At 41.4% G+C, this 22,392-nt stretch overlaps 1 protein-coding gene and 1 long non-coding RNA gene across 3 annotated transcripts in view; one reads left to right on the top strand and one right to left on the bottom strand.

The window, feature by feature from the left end:
• On the bottom strand, positions 1-16,048 carry LOC143940313 (uncharacterized). Its single transcript, XR_013263849.1, has 3 exons — positions 15,878-16,048; positions 7,795-7,833; positions 1-139 (listed from the first exon to the last, which is right to left on the bottom strand). It is a non-coding gene; the product is annotated as an uncharacterized LOC143940313 (long non-coding RNA).
• The window catches only part of ADORA2A (adenosine A2a receptor), a 21,762-nt gene continuing 14,117 nt past the window's right edge, over positions 14,748-22,392 (top strand). Inside the window, exons 1-2 of one of the 2 annotated variants that reach the window (XM_077461542.1) lie at positions 14,748-14,893; positions 17,483-18,033. In XM_077461542.1, the coding sequence (XP_077317668.1) occupies positions 17,684-18,033 (350 nt within the window). In that variant the 5' untranslated portion in view covers positions 14,748-14,893; positions 17,483-17,683. Of the gene's footprint in view, positions 14,958-17,482; positions 18,034-22,392 lie in introns of both variants that reach the window. The other variant, XM_077461543.1, reaches the window with a different exon arrangement.

Below are 22,392 nucleotides of genomic sequence, written 5' to 3' on the forward strand. Positions count from 1 at the left end.
TTTCCATAAACATAAATGTTTATTTCCTGGGCAGACACCCATGTCTCAGACTTTAATTTAGGGAAACCAGATCAGTCGTTGGATAAATCCAGTTCAGATGATCGGTCTGTCCCCTGAGATCGTTCAGCAAAGGAGGGTACTGCAAAAAGATCATAGAGGGTTAAATAAGAGATCTTCCATAACTTAAGATAGACTTTTTTTTTTGTCAGATTGATTTTCGGAATGCAATCCAATGGGTAGCTGTAATATCCCTGATAACGGCAAGTGGTGTTCATAATTTCAAACATTGCATTATTTTTATTCTGCTCTGGTCTTGTCACGCGATCTGGCTTTCATGTGTTAGTCAGTGGCAGCCGTAGGGGAGAGGCAGGAGCGCCAGTCATGGCTGGGACATGGGAGCCTATGGGTAGCGGCACAGCTCCTGACATTCCCAGCTGTTGTCAAGCACTTTCTCTTCTCCCCTGCAGTCGCTGCTGACTAACACAGGGGATCATGTGACTGGACCTGAGCAGACTAAAAATAGGTAAACATACACATCTTACATATCCTCTTCTCCCCTGCAGCCGCCGCTGACTAACAAAGGGGATCATGTGACTGGACTCGAGCATACTAAAAATAGGTAAACATACATATCTGCACAAAGGTTAGGCAGGATAGGTAGCTAGAGGGTGGAGGAAGATTTTGAAGACTAGTTAGTGTAGGAACTCTACTTTAAGAGGGGGTAGTAAAAATTCAGCTCAACTGAGGCTTACTGCACTACTATCGCATGTGTAAACGAAGCCTTAGGCTGGGTTCACACAGAATTCGGATGCGGCTCACAGCAAGAGTCCGGCAGGTCCCTGTTTTCCATTTCAGGGACGAATTGGGCCCCAATTTTTGCATGAATTCAGAACTGAAACGGAGCCAAAGACGCACAGGACCCCTGTGCAATCCACTCCACAGCCACCCCGGAGATGTGTGAACCTGCTCCATTGAGAGCCAGTCACACTCCCCTGTCATGCAAATTGGATGCGGGGAAACCCACACCCAATTAGCATAAGTGTAAACTCCACCTAAAAGAATTCTATTATTAAAGCCTCACACACACAATTGGATTTTCCCAATTGGCCAGGAATTTGTCTTGCATACAAACGGCACATAACAAACACAAATGTAGTGACATACTTTTCAGCTCTTTAGCGCCACCCTTTGGGCACCTTCTGCTAATGTTGTGTTTGGTGAGCATTGATTCCGAGCATGCGTGTTTGTACTTTGGATTTTTGTCTCAGAGACTTGTGTACACACATTCGGAAAATCCGACAAGAGACGTTTGTCCACGGAAAATTTATAAGCCTGCCATCCAACATTTGTCTGCGAAAAATCTGACAATTGTCCGATGGAGCATACAAACGGTCGGATTTTTGGCCAACAGTCTGTCATCACACAATTCCCGCGGGAAAATCCAATCGTTTGTGCGAGGCTTTAGACTGCTCTATTCTTTAAGATTTATGAAGGAAGACAGAAGGAAATAATTGTTTGTATTAAATAATAACGATGTGAATGGAAAACTTAATGGAGCACATTTATTAATAGTGTCATAACTGTTGAATGCATTCGTTCTACGCAGACATTTGGCAGAAATTAAGAGGGAAATTTATGAAAGTCATGCAAATGAAGTGGTAAATATGGCACAGTGCAGACAAACAGATGCAATCCCTCCATTTTAGCTACCAGTAAACAAAAATGTGCAAACAGAACAGAGGAAAAACTGCCCACATATTAAATAAATAAATTTTACATCAATCTAAAGTGCTTAGTTTATGTTTGAAAATGAGTTTTCCTAAGAGTATTTCCCCAAAAAAGTGCAATTATAATTACTCCAATATAATACCCAGCTTTTATGCTGATCCCATTCAGACTTAAGACTTAAAAACAAAACTTTAACTTTAAAGTTGTGGAAATAATATAAAAAAAAAGTAGATGAAATTTAATGATGCCAACCTCTTTTTTTCTACTGAAATATAAAATGAAAATGTAAATGAGAAATTCCTCTTTTTTTTGTTTTATTAACTCAGAAATACTTTGCTATGGCATTTGGTTAATCAGAGAAGATTTTACTATTAATGCAATTATTCATATCAGAGGTTTGGGTGCTGAGAGATGCAGCAAGGCAAACACATTTTATTACATCAATTTATAAGTGATTGGGGTCATAATTTGCAAAAATTCTTTATGGCGTAAGTGTCCTTCGTAAACCAGAATAAATTACTGTAAAAAAAATAAAAAATAAAAAAAAAATAAAAAGAAGGTTCAATACTATTTTAATGCCTGGCTAGAAGTTTCATTTTCATTTTGGATAGGGTAAAGTAAATGTTTAAAATCCCTTACAGAATCACTATGCTGTCCTTGCCCTCTTGGTTGAAGTTTCCCTTCACTTCCTGTCTAAAAGACACAATAATATCTTAGAGGAAATTCCAAAGTGAGGGGAAATCCTCTTAAGCTGGCCATACATGGAATAAAATGTGGCTGGTTCAGCAGGAATCAGCCAAATTTCAATTCATCTATGGCTGTACCTGTTCATAGAAGTCAATCTACCGACTGACTTCCAATAAACAGTCCTATTGAAATTGTTCCATTCGATCAGTGCTTGCAGCTAGATAAATCGGTGGGGGAGTCCCACTGTCAGAATACAATGGCACAGTGGGAAGGATTCAGGCATTCACATGGAATGTATGGATGGAGGAATCAGCTCAGGTTTTTTTTTGCATTCATCCTGCTGGTTAAACGAAAAAACTGAACCACGTATGGCCTGCTTTAGAAAGTTATTACCACAACAGTTGTCCCCACTGGATGATTTCCCCTCACAACCTGCCCTGATGGCAACTGTAAAAATGTGAATTTTCCTTCTCTGCCACTTGGCAATGGACCCGAGACAAAAAGAGAATGTGGGTGTCCACAGCAGGTACAAAAACAGCTTTAGAAACCTCAAGTAGGCACTGGAGGTGCAAACAGTAAAGCAATAAAAGCAGAATGTATAAAACCCAAATTCAAATGTATTCAGGCTCTTACAAAAAAAAAACAGATCATGTGAGGTAAAAGAAGCAGAATATGTATTATTGCATCAATCAGTTAAAATAAATTATACAGAAATATTTTTTTTTATATAAAAAAAAAAATTATAAAGAATTTGTTTTATATAAATAAAAATTATTTATCATTTTTATTTTTTATATCATAAAAATCCAACACATTTCAGGGATTCAGAAGGTCCCCTTCATCTGGGTTAATAATGTACTGGATCGAGGGTTCCTGAGGGGTAATTAGTATGAAGACTAGATGCTTTTTTTTTTTTTTTTTTTTTTTGCAAAAGATGCAAATACAGAATTACAAAATACGGTCATTCTCAGGATCAGTTGAATAAAATACAACTGAACACAAAATATCATAGCATACTGTCTCACAACTGTAGAGAACAGTAAAACCGTAAATCAAACATAACAGTACCTTAAATTAGTGGCTACTTAAATATACATACACGGGGCTATAGCAATGTCAATAGCAAACACAGTATCCTGGAAGGAGAGAGATTGAATAGCTTTAAGTGGAGTTCTGCTCTTAAAAAAAAAAAAAAAAAAAAATTAAATACTCAGCAGTTACAAATACTGCATCTGCTGACTTTTAATAATCAGACATTTACCTGTCCCAGGGTCTAGCGATACGGGGGATCGAAGCCCCGCTCCTCTCCCCCTCCGTTTTGCAGCGCCGGCATTGTAACTGTGGGCGCCCGGCTGTGGCTTCACAGCCGGGCACCCACCGCACATGAGCACGCCGCTTGCCGTGACTGGCCGCGCAATCCTCTGGGACCTGTGACGTGTCACAGATGATTGCCTAGAGGGAGGGGGAGAGGTGATCTTCCTTAACGGCTCCGTGGGCGCACCAGAAGAAGTGGGAGCTGGAACCCTCTGAAAAGAGGGTATCTGCCCCCCCCCCAAACCCCCCCAAAAAAATGACACGCCAAATGTGGCATTTGAGGGTTATCTTCTCTTAAAGCGTGGAAGCGCGGAAGCAGATTTTTGGATTTAGATGCACTTTCATTTACTTTTACAAGTAGTGGGTTTAGCAGAGTCACTGCATTGAATTGTATTGGTTTTATTTGGATTGAATTGGTTTTCTATTTTTCGGTTTCAATCGTTTTTATTGGTTTTTCAAAAGAAAAATAACATAACATGTTTTATAGCAGAAAGTAAAAAAATACTTTTTTTTTTTTTTTTGTTTTGTTATGTGTTTGTTTATATAATAATAAAAAAAAAACCAGTGATGATCAAATACCACAAAAAGAAAGCTCTATTTTAGTGAAAAAAATATATAAATTGAATTTGAGTACAGTGTTGTATGCATGTCAAAGGAAAAGATCCATAAGCTGCACATCATGAAGCAGACCCATGTGCATGAAGTGAGAAGAATGGCAGCTTCAGCTGGGACTCCAGCCAGACCACGCCCCCAATACATTTTGCTCCACCCCTTGAAGCTTAATCATGGGGATCATCATCCCCATTATTAAGTTCTAAGGGGTGGGGCGAAACATGTTGGGGGTCTGGCCTGGCTGAAATCCACGCTGAGGCTGCCATTCATCTCACTTCATGCACATGGGTCTGCTTCATGATGTGCAGCTTATGGATCTTTGACATTGCTGCAGCTTGGAGCTAGGACGAGCTCCCTGGCCCTGCATGCAGTTACAGTGGTCTAGTTGGACTTTACTTCTATGTCTGAGTGGCACCTAAATTTGGTTATTTTTGCGTACAATGTTGCATGACTGTGCAATTGTCAGTTAAAGTAGAGCAGTGCTGAATAGCAGAATATTCCCTGGTCACGAAAGGGGTAAAATCTCAGGGAAAGCAAGCGGTAATGACAAGCTGTACACTGCAGCTGGGCTGCTTGGGTGGTGGTCGAAACGAGCAAAAGCCCTCATAGGATCAGCCCTGATCATTTTAGGGTCCGATTAAAGCAGGCAGGCCAAACTGATATTTTGGGACCGTATACAACCCTAGGCTGACTTAGGCCCCTTTCACACAGGCTTTCCGATTCTGTCCATGAAATCCAAACAGATGGTGACTCTATTTTCCATCTGTCTGTCGGATGGGAAGAGATCAAATAAAAACAGACATGTGATCCGTTTTCATCCGATCTCCCCATAGAGGAGAACGGGGCTCTGAGTGGTCTGTTTCAGCATATTGAGCAGAGATGGGCCTGTCATCCACCTGCTCAGCAGGGATCAGCAGATCGATCCCCCCGCTGATCAAGCGGACACCAGCCCGTGTAAAAGGACCCTTAAAGTCGCACTTAATGAAAAAAAAAAAACATGATCAAACAGGCAGGTGTTATAATATGATATGATATGCTATGCCTCTTCTGCATTAACCACTTGACATCCGTGCTATGGCCGAATGACGGCCACAGCGCGGATGTGAATTCCCGGGAGGCCGTCATATGACGGCCTCCCCTGTGCACGCTCCCTGCGCGTGCCCTGCAGGGAGCGCAAGGAGCACGGTTTGATCACCGAGTCACTGACACTCTGGTGATCATAAGATCCCTTACCATGTGATCAGCTGTCAGCGACAGCTGATCACATTATCAAAACAAAAGCTCAGTGATCTATTTTTTTTTCTCCTCACACTGACAGCGGAGGAGAAAAAAAAAGCTGATCATCGGCTCATCTTAAAGGGACATCAGTCCCGAAACGGAAGCGGCAATTATGCCATCTGAAAGTGCCCACAAGTGCCACCTATCAATGCCCACCAGTGGTGCCAATCAGTGCCACCTAGAAGTGCTGCCTATCAGTGTAACCGATCAGTGCCCATCACTGCATCCCATCAGTGCCGATCACTGCCACCTATCGGTGCCCATCAGTGCCGCCTCATCAGCGTACATCAATGACGGACAAAAATTACCCGTTTTAAAATTGTATAACAAAATAAAAAATCATTTTTTTTTTTTTTTTAAATGCTGTATTTTTACATTTTTTTTTAACAAAAAATAAAAATCGCACAGGTTATCAAATACCACCAATAGAAAGCTCTATTTGGGGGAAAAAATTCTAAAAATGTAATTTGGGTACAGGTTGTATGATCGCGCAAAGTCATTCAAAGTGCATCAGTGCTGAAAGCTGAAAATTGGTCTGGATAGGAGTGGGGTTTATGTGCCCAGTAAGCAAGTGGTTAAAGAGGAAGTAAACCCTGATGGGTTTACTTCCTCTTTTTTTCCCTGCAAAGGTAAAGCATAATGGACTACTATGCATCGCATAGTAGCTCATTATGTGTCACTTACCTGACACAGGAGCCAGCGAAGTCGCCGCTGATCCCTGTAGTCCGCCGCGTCCATCTTGCTGGTGGCGTCTCGCAGCTCCGACCAATGACAGCGGCGCAACCGCGATGACGTCACTCCCGCGCATGCGCACGGGAGTCGCGCCTCGCAGCTCCGTTGCTGTCATACGGCGAAGCCGCGATGACGTCACTCCCGCGCATGCGCATGGGAGTCGACAAATTTGGCAAATCCATTCTTGGATTTGCCGCATTTAGTGCGCCTGCGCGCCGCTGTCTACGGCGCATGCGCCGTAGACAGCGGTGCCCATTTTCGGGCAAATATCTCCTAAACCATATAGGTTTAGGAGATATTGCTTGGACCTACAGGTAAGCCTTAATCTAGGCTTACCTATAGGTCCAAGTTGTTTGGAAGGGTTTACTTCCTCTTTAAAGTTACTTACCTGCCTGTAAGCTTTGCTAAGTGGCACTGGACCCAGAACAACGCAAGCACCATTAGAGGGGAGATCAATGAGCCACAGCTCAAGGAAGGATTCCAGAGAACCCTGGCTGACCTACAGAAATTATTTATTGTCCTCTTTGGGGTTTTTTTTTGGGGGGGGGGGGGGGGGCAGGAGTGCTGTAACTGCAATTATTACTATATTTTAAATGTAAATAAATGGCTATGACTATTCAGTACACCTAATGTATCGATTCCCCCTCCCATCCACTCATTTTGGCCCCTGCTTCATGCCAGGTTGATCTGATTTATACCCGTGTTATCAAGCATTTGGCTGCATTAAATAGCAGGTAGATACATGAGCAAAAGTCCACTCCAATTAACGTATTACACTGAAAACAGCTCAGTGTAGTGCAGAGTTGCATTGACCCTAAACCCTCCTATTCAAGTGAACTAATTGGGGTCTTCTGTGCTATTTCATGCTCTTCTGGATTAAATGAGCCTTCAAAGTGTACACAATCTCCGATACCTATCAAAAGTAAATACATACAGCTAAAGCAAAATGTAACTATTTCCAATAATCAAACAATGTATTGTAAACGTCGCATACTGAAAATGGAAGTAAAGAATGACAATAGTGGGTGTATTAAAGAGCAAAATGTGCAGAACTGAGGATCATAATAACAAAAGTACATTTACAGTGATATCATTAATAGTTAACTAAAGCAGAAATCATTGCAAGCTTTCAAGGCAATCTGCCATATGAAGAGGACTTGTAACCTGAAAGCGTATAATGTTTTCCACCATAGTTAGTTATTAAAGGTAGACCCTTAAAGCAAACCTGCCATAAGAGCAATATGGGGGCTGCCATTGCTGATCTTCTTCTGAAAATACTAGTTGCCTGTTATAATCACCTGCTGATTTCAATGCTTGTAGTCACAAACCAAGAGCTATCATGCAGATTAGGGAAACAGAAGTGGAACTTAACTGTAACTGTATCTAAGCATCACAAACAGAAAATGCTATTTAATTCATTTTTAATATTCATCGCAAGCTCACCTATCCAGCCATGTCTCCAAGGGTTATTTTGTAGAATTTCTAAAAAAAGTTAAAAACAGTAATTATAATATACCTTTGTATCTAATTTCTAAGGTTAGCAGCAAGAGGATTCAAAATAATTCCACATTAAAGTGTATTACTAGGCAAAACAATTTTTTAGTGCGTGTCATGTTCTTTTTGCTCTTTGTGACTCCACTGGGGGGATTAACCCCAGTATTTGTACTGGCGACCATCTACAAAGGAAGTGAAATGAAAACCTACACCCACAATCCCCCTCACTTTTGGAGAATTTGGGAGCCTCCTGTTGTGTCTTTGGGACAGGAGGGAGTTTTCCCCCCAAAAAACAGCATAAAATAAACTGCCAGGCATTCTAACCCTTTTCTACGCTACCTACAGCACATCTTAAAAAAGGTAGACTTTTGTTTTAAAAGACAACATGTTAGCCAGACAACTAGAATTTTCAGAAGTTATAGATTTAGCAATAAATATTTTTCGATTTTCTCTCTGATATGAAAACAATTCTGTGCAATCTAATAATAATCAAATATGCATAAAATACATCAAATCAAACTAAAATATTAGTATTCATGTGTCCAATACATATATAAGTGAACCATAAACATATACATAAAAAATATAGGAGACCCTTTGAAAAAGTCATTATTGAATGACGAAACGCATCAGGGTGTGGCCGGATGATGTTATCCTATCAGGCGGAACTAGAAGTCAGCCATCTTGATATGGTATCTGAAGCCAAGGTTTATCTTTAAGGGGGAAACACATGTACTGTATTAGGCAATAGCTTTTATATTCACTAGGTAAAGTGCACTTATCTTGTAAGTGTCATTTCAACCCTGCTGCTTAATAAGTTTGGTTTGATGATATATTGCGCAATGAGGGCTATTTTCTTGAGCTGACTGATGATATGTTGCATGTGACAGGAGATAATATTGGGGTGAGGAGGAGTACTGGCCCTATTTCTAGGGCAAGGCGCAGATAAACCTCGCATTGCAGTGGGTCAATATCCTCAGGTAAGTAGTTTGTTTGGAAGGTGGCAGAGCACTTGTTTCTGGTGGTGATTAAATATTTATAACTTTAATAATAATAATCTGGCAATTGTTATGGTGCATGTGAAAGGAGATAATGTTCCTGGTGGTAATTCATTATTTATAACTTTATTAATAATCTGGCAATTCTTATGGTAGAGGGGCAACACGGTAATATATGAAGAATTGATATTCACAGAAGAAGTGATATTGGGACTTTTGAGTTAAATATTGTGACACTTGAGATTTTATATAATAATTATATAATATATATACATACATACATACATACATACATATACCATGGATGTGCAGTCAGGGGAGGCAGGTGCCTGTCAAGAACATACCTGCCGAGAACATAAAAAAAGTTTGAGGGTCGTAGCTCGGCAATCTAGGGGGAGGTAGCCGATGTCACCCCCCACCACTGGTCAAAAATTGGGGCTCCTAGCACCTATGGTTCCGGAGATACGGTCCTCCTTGCGCAGCCTGTCACACGCTAGATACAGCACAGCCAGTTTAAATACAAGCTGCCACATGCTGTTTGCAGCAGATGAGCTCACAGTGCCTCCCACTTCTTGTGAGAGGCACTGAGCTCAATGGACAGCTTGGAGCCTTGGACCAATGGTACAGCACTTTTGGTCTAAGTTGTCCAATAAAAATGCTGCAGTGGAGGCTCTAATCTCACTGCAGTGTCATAGAAGGGGCCATACTTCATATTCCCATTGCACACATTCCTGGATAAGCTCTCAAAGTTTGGGTGCTGGAGCAACAACCAGCTGGATACTGGTTCAAGTCACAAAGTAGATATTTGCCAGCACACCATGGTTTGACACAAAGTAGCGTCCAAACGGATTATTTATTGCATGATCACAACACAAGGAGAGTGCAACGTTTCAGAGTCACGCAGGACACCTTCGTCAAGCATGTCACGTGCCTGACAAAGGAGTCTTGCGTGACTGCAAAACGTTGCACTCTCCTTGTGTTGTGATCATGCAATAAATAATCTGTTTGGCTGCTACTTTGTGTCAATCCATGGTGTGCTGGCAAATATCTACTTTATAGAAGGGGGCTTTATAGAAGGGGTATAAGGTGTACCCATAATCCCATGTTTTTCTCCCACCGTTAAGAGGGAGAATCTGCTGCTGCTGAAAAGGTACTTTTTAAATCAAGCTAAATAATATATTATAATGCTATACGGTATGCTATAACATACCGTATTTATCGGGGTATAACACGCACCGGCTTATAATACGCACCCCAAGTTTAGGAGGGCATTTTAAGGAAAAAAGTTTTAGGAGGGAAGTTTAAGGGAAAAAAAACTTACATTTAAATGCCTGTCAATGCAGCCTTATCAGTGTGCATCTGCAGCCTTGTCCATCATTGCAGAATGATCAGTGTCATTTGCAGCTTGCCCAGCGCTGTTTGCAGCCTTGCAGAGTGTCATTTGCAGCTTGCCAGTGTCATTTCCAGTTTGCCCAGCGCCGTTTGCAGCCTTACCCATGTTTAAATATCCCACCGCCGAGACAGATCGAGCGAGCGCCACCAAAAAAGACCAAGCGCCGCTGAAAAAGACCGAGCCGTCTGCTACTGGGCGGGACTGCAAGCCGAGCCAAGCCGAGTACACAGTACAGTCGGCTCGGTCTTTTTCGGCAGCGCTCGCTCCAGAAACAGCAGGGAGGCGGGACTACGAGCGGAGCCCAGCAGACGGCTCGGTCTTTTTCAGCGTCGTTTGGTCTTTTAGACTCACAGACAGTGGGGATCGGCGTATAACACGCACCCACGACTTTCCCCCGATTTTAAGGGGGAAAAAGTGCGTGTTATACGCCGATAAATACGGTAATCATTTATTATTTATCTATTTACTGTGAAATTACTGGTTTTAAGTTATAACTTCAAATTTCAGTAATTTGTTCGTTAAGCCACCTACTTGAGTACAGTTTTCGAAAATATAGTAAATTACCTTAAAAAATTATTCATACCCCTTGAAATTTTACACATTTTGTCATGTTACCATCAAAAATGTAAATGTATTTTATTGGGATTTTATGTTATAGACCAACACAAAGTGGCACATAAATGTGAAGTGGAAAGAAAATGATAAACGGTTTTCCAGTTTTTTTACAAAGTGTGGCGTGCATGTGTTTTCATCTGGAAATAAAAAATGAAAAGAAAAGAAACACGTGAACACCCACAGGCTAATGCCTTGTACACATGATCGGACATTCCAACCACAAAATCCATCGGATTTTTTCCGACAGGTTTTATCCGAAACTGGTGTTGCATACACACAGTCAGACAAAGTTGTTGGAAAATCCAATCGTTCGGAACGTGGTGACATCCGTTGCGTATGACTATGTCCTTCAGAATTCTCTACAAATAATCTGAAAAAATCTGATCTGATTTTTTTGCCGGAAAATTTTAGATCCAGCTCTCAAATTTTTTTCTGTCGGAATTTCCGATGGAAAAAGTCCGATAGAGCCCACACACGATTGGATTTTCCGACAATATAATCCGATCGGACCTTTTGCGTCGGAATTTCCGACCGCGTGTACAGGGCATTACTCTCAAAATGAATTTATTAAAGAAACAGCATAGCGATGTGCATGTGGTGCATTATGGCCATCTCAATAAAGTGCACTGTCTTGCAATCTTGCCATAGTGATGTGTGTTTGAATCAGCTAATGAAGTACAGCTGGCTCCTTTTGCAGTTGCAAGGGGTATTTCACAGTCCCACTTCCCCTGATAAGGGCTTGCTAAGGGTTGTGCTGATACTGCTATCCAGCCAGTAGACACACGATCCTGGGACTGGAGGACTCCAATTCACATCTAGCCCTTATCGGAAGAAGCGGCACTGTGAAGACTATATCAATTGCAGACCGATCATATCGGCAGAAAAATTTGAGGTACCCGGTGTGCTGGGACCCAGCTGTGTACTGGCCAGGTCGGATACTTTTTTAACATCTTTAATATACAAATATTTCACCCACTGTGAGTTTTCAGCTTCAGCTTTTCAGTGACTGTGTGACTTGAAGTACTATGCCTTAATGATTGAATATCAGTGTTGATTTAGCCAGTGTGTGGACCGAGCTACCCAAATAGCAGTGTGTAGATATCTGATACCTCCAGAATGGCATAATCTATGCCCTGGTCTTCCATTGATATCCATATTTTGGGAAAGTCTGCATTATTCATATGGGAACAATTATACACATTGCCGACTGCCTTTCCCCTGGAAGACTTAGTACGGAGGTGCTCATTATATCCACCCATTGAGGTTCAGGATATAGAGCTCTCAGGGATCGGTTCATAGGGATACATGCTTCTGTTCCCATAATTAACTGGCCATTTTTTTTTCTGAATAATATGCATTGTGAATGCACCCTGCCCAAATGATGGGCGGCACTCCAATCTAAACAATATCAGATTCCCAGTTACATTTTTATTTTTATATGCATTTGTATTCAGCCCCCCAAGTCAATACTTTGTAGAACCACCTTTCACTGCAATTACAGCTGCCCTAAGATTGCCCTGTATTTGGCACCATCCATCTTCCTATCAACTCTGACCAGCTTCCCTGTCTCTGCTGAAGAAAAGTATCCCCGTTCCCCACAACATGATGCTGCCGCCACCATGTTTCACGGTGGGGATGGTGTGTTCAGGATGATGTGTAGTGTTAGTTTTTTCCGCCACACATAGCGTTTTGCTTTTAGGCCAAAAAGTTAAAGTGGAAGTAAACTCCCCTATCGTTTTCAGCCAAGGAAACTGCCATCTTTGCCTCTGTTTAATCTTTAACTGCTATGGTGCTGCACATGTGATTCGTTATGACACCAGCCATTGGATGGTTTGATAGTTTGGCTGAGAGCACAGCCAATGTGCAGTTAGCATTCCCGGCATGCCTTTTTTTTTTTTAACTGTTTTAAATCAATGGGTTAACTTTCACTTTAAATTTTGGTTTCATCTGACCTGAGCACCTTCTTTCACATGTTTGCTGTGTCCACCACAAGGCTTCTTGCCAAACTGAAAATGGGACTTCTTATGGCTTTCTTTAAACAATGGCTTTCTTCTTGCCACTCTTCCATAAAGGCCAGATTTGTGGAGTGCACAATTAATAGTTGTCCTGTGGTTAGAGTCTTCCACCTGAGCTGTGGATCTCTGCAGCTCCTCCAGATTTACCATGGGCCTCTTGGCTGGTGTGCTCTCCTGACCTGTCTGGTGTGTTCCTTGGCCTTCATGATGCGGTTTGCTCAATAAGGTTCTTTAACAAACCTCTGAGGGCTTCACAAAACAGCTGTATTCATACAGAAATTAAATTACACACAGGTGGACTCTATTTACTATTTAGGTGACTTCTGAGGGCAATTGGTTCCACTAGATTTTAGTTAGGGGTATCAGAGTAAGGGGGGCTGAATACAAATGCACGTCACACCTTTCAGATATTTATTTGTAAAACATTCGAAAAACCATTTAACATTTTGCTTCCACTTCACAATGAACTTTGTGTTAGTCTATCACATAATTTCCCAATAAAATACATTGACGTTTTTGGTTGTAACGTGACAAAATGTGGAAAATTTCAAGGGGTATAAATACTTTTTCAAGGCATTGTATAATAATTAATTAATAATAATTGTATAATAATTATTTGTATATTACTTACTTATGGTAATTAACCACTTGCCACCCAGGCCAATTCTGATACTTCTCTCCTACATGTAAAAATCATCATTTTATTTCCTAGAAAATTACTCAGAACCCCCAAACATTACATCTTCAAGGGACGGCATTTGTAAATATTTTTGGTGAATGAGTAGAACTGAAATCTCCTACATAATGATAATCAAATACGTAACTTGGGAAAATGTAACCTGTGTGTATCCGGCTCTGATACTAGCCAGTGCCTCACCAGCCACCAACCTCACCGCAGGTCCCTGGTATGTACAGACTCTCCTCATTTAATGACTTACCCGTTTAACGACTGCTCGGACTTACGACCAGCTCTTTTTGGGCACTGTACATAATTGTATTGTACAGTACAGGGTTTTTTGTGGTTTATATTTTTGTGTTCTGTACTTATGCAAATGAAAATTGAGCTGGAGTTTTGTGTTTAGACCTTTTTTTTCCAGAATACAGTACAGTAGTTGAATGCAGAATGCTTAAAGTATTGATTACTTGTGGCTCCTCGTTTAACGACCAATTTGTGTTTTCACAGTCAAAAACTTCAGTTTATTGTTGAAAAGAATATAGCACAACAATCAAGCTGATGGTCGTTGTTACAGTTCAATACCAGTTTGTGAACGACCAATTTGTTTAATGACCTAGTCGCTGGAACGGAACCTAGTCGTTAAGTGAGGAGAGCCTGTATATATAAAGTTTCATATATATTTTTATGTATATGCTTATGGTTCACTTATATATAAATTAGACACATAAGTACTATTATTTTGGTTTAATTTGATGTATTTTATGCATATTTGAGTATTATTAGATTGGTCGCGGAGTGTTTTTTAAAGATTTTAATTGGTGTGGGAATGCCCAACAGCAGCTGCTGCAACAAGATTGTATATATTTCAATTTGCACAGATCGTTTTACACACTTTTGGTAGCGCAGATGATTTATTTATTTTTTTGTTTTGTTTTCATATCCTTATATTTTCTTATGACACATTTCCTTATGCATTACTCAGTTTGGTGTATGACAGTCTGATAAAAAGGAAGTGTCTAATCAGAGCGCTAGTCTGCATCCGCTAGTAAAAATAAAGTTTTTAGAGAGAAGTATTGTATGTTTCGAAGGAAACCATGCATCTTCACAGTAATGAGAAACCCTGTCTGTGTGTATTACTATGAGAAACGAGGTGTGTGAGCGGGACTGGTAGGAGAGACAATGTCAACCAAGAGAGGGAGGGAGAAGAAAGGAGGAGGAGGAGAGACAGTCTCACACAGCAGTTTGGGGAAAGCAAAGCAGAGGGGACAACAGAACAGCCAAGTGCATGGGACTGATCACTACAGAGCGGAGCTGTCACATTGCTTGGAAAGAAGCAAGCTATAACTAGCAGGTGAGACACTGCTTGTTATTTCAAAGCAAACCTACCATCACAAGGGTCTGGAAATATTGGTTAGGTACACACTTTTTTTCTTTTTTTCTTTTTTCTAAATAGAAAATGCTTTTCTAGATTTTTATTATTATACAGGATTTATATAGCGCCAACAGTTTGCACAGCGCTTTACAAAATAAAGGGAGACTGTACATTTAAAATACAATGACAAGACAAGAAGGTTAGGTTGATTAAAATAAACAAATCTCTTAGATACCCAATGTCACGCGGGCATGCTTAGCGCAGAAGGATTATGTTGTAGTTTAATGAATAATAGATGCGGAGTTGATAATTATATTTTATTTATATATATATATATATATATATATATATATATATATATATATATATATATATCTTTTTTTTTTTTTTTTTTAAGTATGATGATGTGTTGACGGTCTATATATTTCATATAGATATATCTATATATATAGATATATCTATATATATATATATATATATATATATATATATATCTATATATCTTCTAGATAGTAAGCTCTAAGGAGCAGGGCCCTCTGATCCCTCCTGTATTGATTTGTATTGTAAGTGTACTGTCTGCCCTCATGTTGTAGAGCTCTGCGCAAACTGTTGGCGCTATATAAATCCTGTATAATAATAATAATTATACAATATCATTTTGTATTGTATATAATATATAATTATATAATATAAGTATGACGATGTGTTGACGGTCTGAATAAAAAAAAACAATAAATGAAGCATTGTAGAAAAAAAAAAAAAAAAAAAGCAGTGTTCTAGATAAGGAAAAGCGTTGAATTTGCTCAAGCAAAAATGAAATATAGACATGAGCTAAATGTTCTAGTAGTGGCAACTGTTGTAGGAGGTGTACGTTACATATATAATGTTGTTTTTCTCCAATATAGAAATTAATTTCTATAGCGTTTAAGCTGATGTAGGTGAAGTATACCTTACTCTACTCACCTTTTACCACAGCGGCAATTTGTTTCAAACAGGGGTTGGCGTCTAGTGAGGAATAAAGTTAAAGTGCGAGAGACTTGGGTTGCTAAGGCAGCTTTGTCCTCCAGGCATTCAAGTGCATGGACATATAGCACCTAATTATAACTGACGCTCTGCTGGTTATAGGGAGGTAGGTGGATGGCTGGCTTTTTAGTGTTATGCACAATGAGATGCCATGGAGAGGTGTACTTACTGGCAGCTTAGTGTTGGTGTTTAGATATGGAAATAGTTTGCTTGTATAAGATAATGCTTTGCTTTGAATACATCTGCATTCATGCATGTTTGTGTTCAGTGTACGTATGTGGTGTGAGTTAGGGTTGGGTGTGTCAGTGGGGACAGAGCTGTGTGTACAGACAAGTGTTTTGGTGCATGCTCCTCGCTTACTCATAGTGTATCTGTGTTGTGCACCTGTCACAGAACTGGGGGCGTTTGATTCCTGCTGTGAGCTGATAAACTTTGGCCAAGTCTAGCAGGAATGTGAACGCAGAAAACACAAGTCTGTCACTTCTCGCCCTCTGTCGCTGCTCCTACATGCAACCTCTGGCACATAATCAATACCTTCCAGTAACTAGAATTGACAGCTGCAACTCCAGTAGTATGAAACCAATGCCTCATACTTGTGCAGATTCCAGCCTGCAAAGCCTTGTATGTGTAATATCTTCTTATGTACATATTAGAAGGCTTCATCTATATCTCTGGTCCTTCATCAGGACCAATATTTCTTATATTTCTTCTACGTGAATCATGTTAGAATCTATGTAAAGCTGGCCATACGTCTTTAGAATTTCTTTGAAAAATGTTCAGATTTTCTAATAGTGAATGAGGTCAAACTGACATTGATTTTTGACCATAATGACAAAAAAAAAAGAAGAAGCAGGGTGTAAAATTTTTCACAAAGGAAATTCAAAGCCCTTGTACACACGGTCGGACATTCCGACGGAAAATGTCAGATCGGACCGTGTTGTCGGATAATCCGACTGTGTGTGGGCTCCACCGGACTGTTTCCGTCTGAATATCCGACCGACGTTTTAGAGCTGGACTATAAAATTTTCCGACAACGTGAACCGATCGGACTTTGTCCAATCGTTTGTAGAGAATTCCGATCGGACAAAGTGCCACGCATGCTCAGATCAGATTCCTAGACCAAAGCTATTGGCTACTAGCCTGAACGTAGTCCCGTCGTAACGAAATAACGTCATCACGTTACGTACGATCGGATTTTCCGACAACTTTGTCCGACCGTGTGTATGCAACACCAGTTTCGGACAAAATCCGATGGATTTTGTTGTCGGAATGTCCGACCGTGTGTACAAGGGCTAGGAGTAGATATGGTTTTTGTTTGGGAAATCCCATTAATTACAAAATTGAATATTAAAAGCAAATACAATTTTGAACTACTTTTGAATGACATTCGCCAAGTCTCTGTTGGCAATGTCAAATGTACTGGTGAGATTTTTTCCCTACGAATGTTTGTACAAAAGTCTTCCAGTGAATGACCAGCTTTACTGTAGGTTGAGGTCAATGTTGGTGACATTGTGCAGAGTCATTGATTGTTTATCTCTGTGGCAGGAGCTGAGAGGCAGTTTACATATGAAGATGGACAGCTTGGGAATATTAAATGGAGGAATACCTGAGTAGTGTGAAGAGTTCCATTCCTGAATCAATGAAGGGAGCATTTTACAAGACATGTGATATACCACTTAGAGGGCGCGCTACGGCAGCAACGACCAATGAGGCACCATCACTCTTTTACCCCATGTCATCATCACCATGTTAAAGGAGGGGAGCGAGACATACACAGAGGACATCATTTATATAGTCCTAGAAGTGTTAATTGCCATCTTGGCCATTCTTGGCAACGTTTTGGTGTGCTGGGCTGTGTACATTAACAGTAACCTTCAAAACGCAACCAATTATTTTGTGGTATCCTTGGCTGCGGCAGATATTGCGGTGGGTATCCTCGCCATCCCATTTGCTATCTCAATAAGCACTGGATTTTGCACCACCTTTCATGCCTGCCTCTTCATTGCCTGCTTTGTTCTGGTGCTGACACAGAGCTCCATCTTCAGCCTCCTCGCCATTGCTTGTGACCGCTACATTGCTATCCGCATCCCACTCAGGTGAGTGATTACACTTATTTTTGTCATTCTGATCAATCTGAGCCTGAATAACATTGCGTCATGTTATGCCGATCTCTTGCTGATTGGTGCTTTTCAGCTATTGACATCCCAAAAAATGACAATGGGACATTAACAATGCTCATTTCTGAATTTAAATAGAGTATCTTGGGGTAGTGTCCACACTGCTAAATTGCGAGTGTATGTTTATATATATATACACTATATTACCAAAAGCATTGGGACACCTGCCTTTACACGTAAACTTTAATGGCAACCCAGTCTTAGTCCATAGGCTTCAATATGGAGTTGGTCCACCCTTTGCAGCTATAACAGCTTCGAATCTTCTGGGAAGGCTGCCCACAAGGTTTAGGAGTGTGTATATGGGAATGTTTGACCATTCTTCCAGAAGTGCATTTGTGAGGTCAGGCACTGATGTGGATGAGAAGGACTGGCTCACAGTCTCCACTCTAATTCATCCCAAAGTTGTTCTATCGGGTTGAGGTCAGGACTCTGTGCAGGCCAGTCAAGTTCCTCCACCCCAAACTCACTCATCCATCTCTTTATGGACCTTGCTTTGTGCACTGGTGCGCAGTCATGTAGGAAAAGGAAGGGGTTTTCCCCAAACTGTTCAAAGGTGTTCTAGCGGGTTGAGGTGAGTCAAGTTCCTCCACCCTAAACTCGCTCATCCATGTCTTTATGAACCATGCTTTGTGCACTGGCACAAATCATTTGGTGGGAAGGGGATTATGGTGTGAGGTTGTTTTTCAGGGGTTAGGCTTGGGAACGCTTAAGGCTTCAGCACATGAAGACATTTTGGACAATTTCATGCTCCCAACTTTGTGGGAACAGTTTGGGGATGGCCCCTTCCTTTTCCAACATGACTGCGCACCAGTGCACAAAGCAAGGTCCATAAAGAAATGGATGAGTGAGTTTGGGGTGGAGGAGCTTGACTGGCCTGCACAGAGTCCTGACCTCAACCCGATAGAACACCTTTGGGATGAATTAGAGTGGAGACTGTGAGACAGTCCTATTCGTCCACATCAGTGCCTGACCTCACAAATGCGCTTCTGGAAGAATGGTCAAACATTCCCATAGACACACTCAGTGGCGGTGTGTCCATAAGGGCACATGGGTGCCGCCCCCTCTCTCCAGCCACCCCCTCTATGACCAATGCATTGCATGAATCTATCCATGACCGCCGCTGCCACCCCGTATTCAGGCCCCTGGCCCCTTTTCAGGCACCGGGCACCTGAATTACAGTGGTGGGGGTGAACTGCGAGCGCCATGCTTTGCGCTCTCAGTTCACCCAGGTGTGTTAGAAAAGCAAATGAAAATTCGCTTTCCTAACACTGAACAGCCTCTCTGCCAATCAGGTGCTCAAGTCTGTTACCCGTCACCTGATTGGCTGAAACGAAAGGCGCTGTGTTTGGACACCTATCAGGCATCCAATTGCCTATAGGAGAGGACAGGAGAAGACGTGGAGGACATGTCCATGGAGGACACCACTCGCCGCCCTCACCCCCTGCCCCACTGAGACAGGGTAATTACCGGGCAGACTGTGTGGGGGGGGGGGGGGGTCACAGTGGCAGCTTTCGATGTGCACAATGGCAGCATTTTATGGCACAGTGGGAGCATTTGATGGGCACAGTGGTAGCATTTGATGGGCACAGTGGGAGCATTTGATGGCGCAGTGGCAGCGTTTGATGGGCACAGTGGCTGTGTTTGATGGGCACAGTGGCTGCATTTGATGGCACAGTGAGGCTACAATCGATGTTTTTTTTTTCGACCTCCCAAACATTTTGAGCACCAGCCGCCACTGGACACACTCCTAAACTTTGTGGACAGGCTTTCCAGAAGAGTTGAAGCTGTTATAGGTGCAAAGGGTGGGCCAACTCAATTTTGAACCCTACAGACTGAGACTAGGATGCTATTAAAGTTTATGTGCATGTAAAGGCAGGAGTCACAATACTTTTGGTTAAATACTGTGTGTGTGTGTGTGTGTGTGTGTGTGTGTGTGTGTGTGTGTGTGTGTATATATATATATATATATATATACAGTGGTGTGAAAAAGTGTTTGCCCCCTTCCTCATTTCCTGTTCCTTTGCATGTTTGTCACACTTAAGTGTTTCGGAACATCAAACCAATTTAAACAATAGTCAAGGACAACACAAGTAAACACAAAATGCAATTTGTAATAGAAGGTGTTTATTATTAAAGGTGAAAAAAAATCCAAACCATCATGGCCCTGTGTGAAAAAGTGATTGCCCCCTAAACCTAATAACTGGTTGGGCCACCCTTAGCAGCAACAACTGCAACCAAGCGTTTGCGATAACGTGCAATGAGGCTTTTACAGCGTCCTGGAGGAATTTTGGCCCACTCATCTTTGCAGAATTATCCTAATTCAGTTACATTAGAGGGTTTTCGAGCATGAACGGCCTTTTTAAGGTCATACCACAACATCTCAATAGGATTCAGGTCAGGACTTTGGCTAGGCCACTCCAAAGTCTTCATTTTGTTTTTCTTCAGCCATTCGGTGGTGGACTCGCTGGTGTGTTTAGGATCATTGTCCTGCTGCAGAACCCAAGTTCGTTTCAGCTTGAGTACACGAACAGATGGTCGGACATTCTCCTTCAGGATCTCTTGGTAGACAGCAGAATTCATAGTTCCTTTTATCACGGCAAGTCTTCCAGGTCCTGAAGCAGCAAAACAGCCCCAGACCATCACACTACCACCACCATATTTTACTGTTGGTATAATGTTCTTTTTATGAAATGCAGTGTTCCTTCTACGCCAGATATACTTGGACACACACCTTCCAAAGAGTTCCACTTTTGTCTCATCGGTCCACAGAATGTTGTCCCAAAAGTCTTGGGGATCATCAAGATGTGTTGTGGAGAAATTGAGACGAGCTTTGATGTTCTTTTTGCTCAGCAGTGGTTTTCTCCTTGGAACTCTGCCATGCAGGCCATTTTTGCCCAGTCTTTTCCTGATGGTGGAGGCATGAACGTTGACCTTAACTGAGGCAAGTGAGGCCTGCAGTTCCTTGGACGTTGTTGTGGGGTCTTTTGTGACCTCTTGGATGAGTCGTCGCTGCGCTCTTGGGGTAATTTTGGGCGGCCGGCCACTCCTGGGAAGCTTCACCACTGTTCCATGTCTTCGCCATTTGTGGATAATGGCTCTCACTGTGGTTTGCTGGATTCCCAAAGCTTTGGAAATGGCTTTATAACCCTTTCCAGACTGATAGATCTCAATTACTTTCTTTCTCAATTGTTCCTGAATTTCTTTGGGTCTCGGCATGATGTGTAGCTTTTAAGGATCTTCTGGTGGACCTTACTGTGTCAAGCAGCTCCTATTTAAGTGATGCCTTGATTGTGAACAAGTGTGGCAATAATCAGGCCTGGGTGTGGCTAGAGAAATTGAACTCAGGTGTGGACAACCACAGTTATAGTATGTTTTAACAAGGGGGGCAATCACTTTTTCACACAGGGCCATGATGGTTTGGATTTTTTTTCACCTTTAATAATAAACACCTTCATTTACAAATTGCATTTTGTGTTTACTTGTGTTGTCCTTGACTATTGTTTAAATTGGTTTGATGTTCCGAAACACTTAAATGTGACAAACATGCAAAGGAACAGGAAATGAGGAAGGGGGCAAACACTTTTTCACACCACTGTATATAAATATATATATATATATATATATATATATATATATATATATATATATATATATATATATATATATACACACACAGTATCTCACAAAAGTGAATACACCCCTCACATTTTTGTAAATATTTTATTATATCTTTTCATGTGACAACACTGAAGAAATGACACTTGTCTACAATGTAAAGTAGTGAGTGTACAGCTTGTATAACAGTGGAAATTTGCTGTCCCCTCAAAATAACTCAACACAGCCATTAATGTCTAAACTGCTGACAACAAAAGTGAGTACACCCCTAAGTGAAAATGTCCAAATTGGGCCTAAAGTGTCAATATTTTGTATGGCCATCATTATTTTTCATCACTGCCTTAACCCTTTTGGGCATGGAGTTCACCAGAGCTTCACAGGTTGCCACTGGTTTCCTCTTCCACTCATCCATGATGACATCACGGAGCTGGTGGATGTTAGAGACCTTGCGCTCCCCGCCTTCCTTTTGAGGATGCCCCAATACAGTTTAGGTTTGTAGACATGCTTGGCCAGCCCATCACCTTTACCCTCAGCTTCTTTAGCAAGGCAGTGGTCATCTTGGATGTCTGTGTTTGGGGGTCGTTATCATGTTGGAATACTGCTCGGTGGCCCAGTCTCCGAAGCGAGGGGATCATACTCTGCTTCAGTAGGTCACAGAACATG

The sequence above is a fragment of the Lithobates pipiens genome, unplaced genomic scaffold, assembly GCF_037356315.1.
Source record: "Lithobates pipiens isolate NorthernLeopardFrog02 unplaced genomic scaffold, aLitPip1_a1.2 Scaffold_3, whole genome shotgun sequence".
In the NCBI taxonomy this organism is placed as follows: Eukaryota; Metazoa; Chordata; class Amphibia; order Anura; family Ranidae; genus Lithobates; species Lithobates pipiens.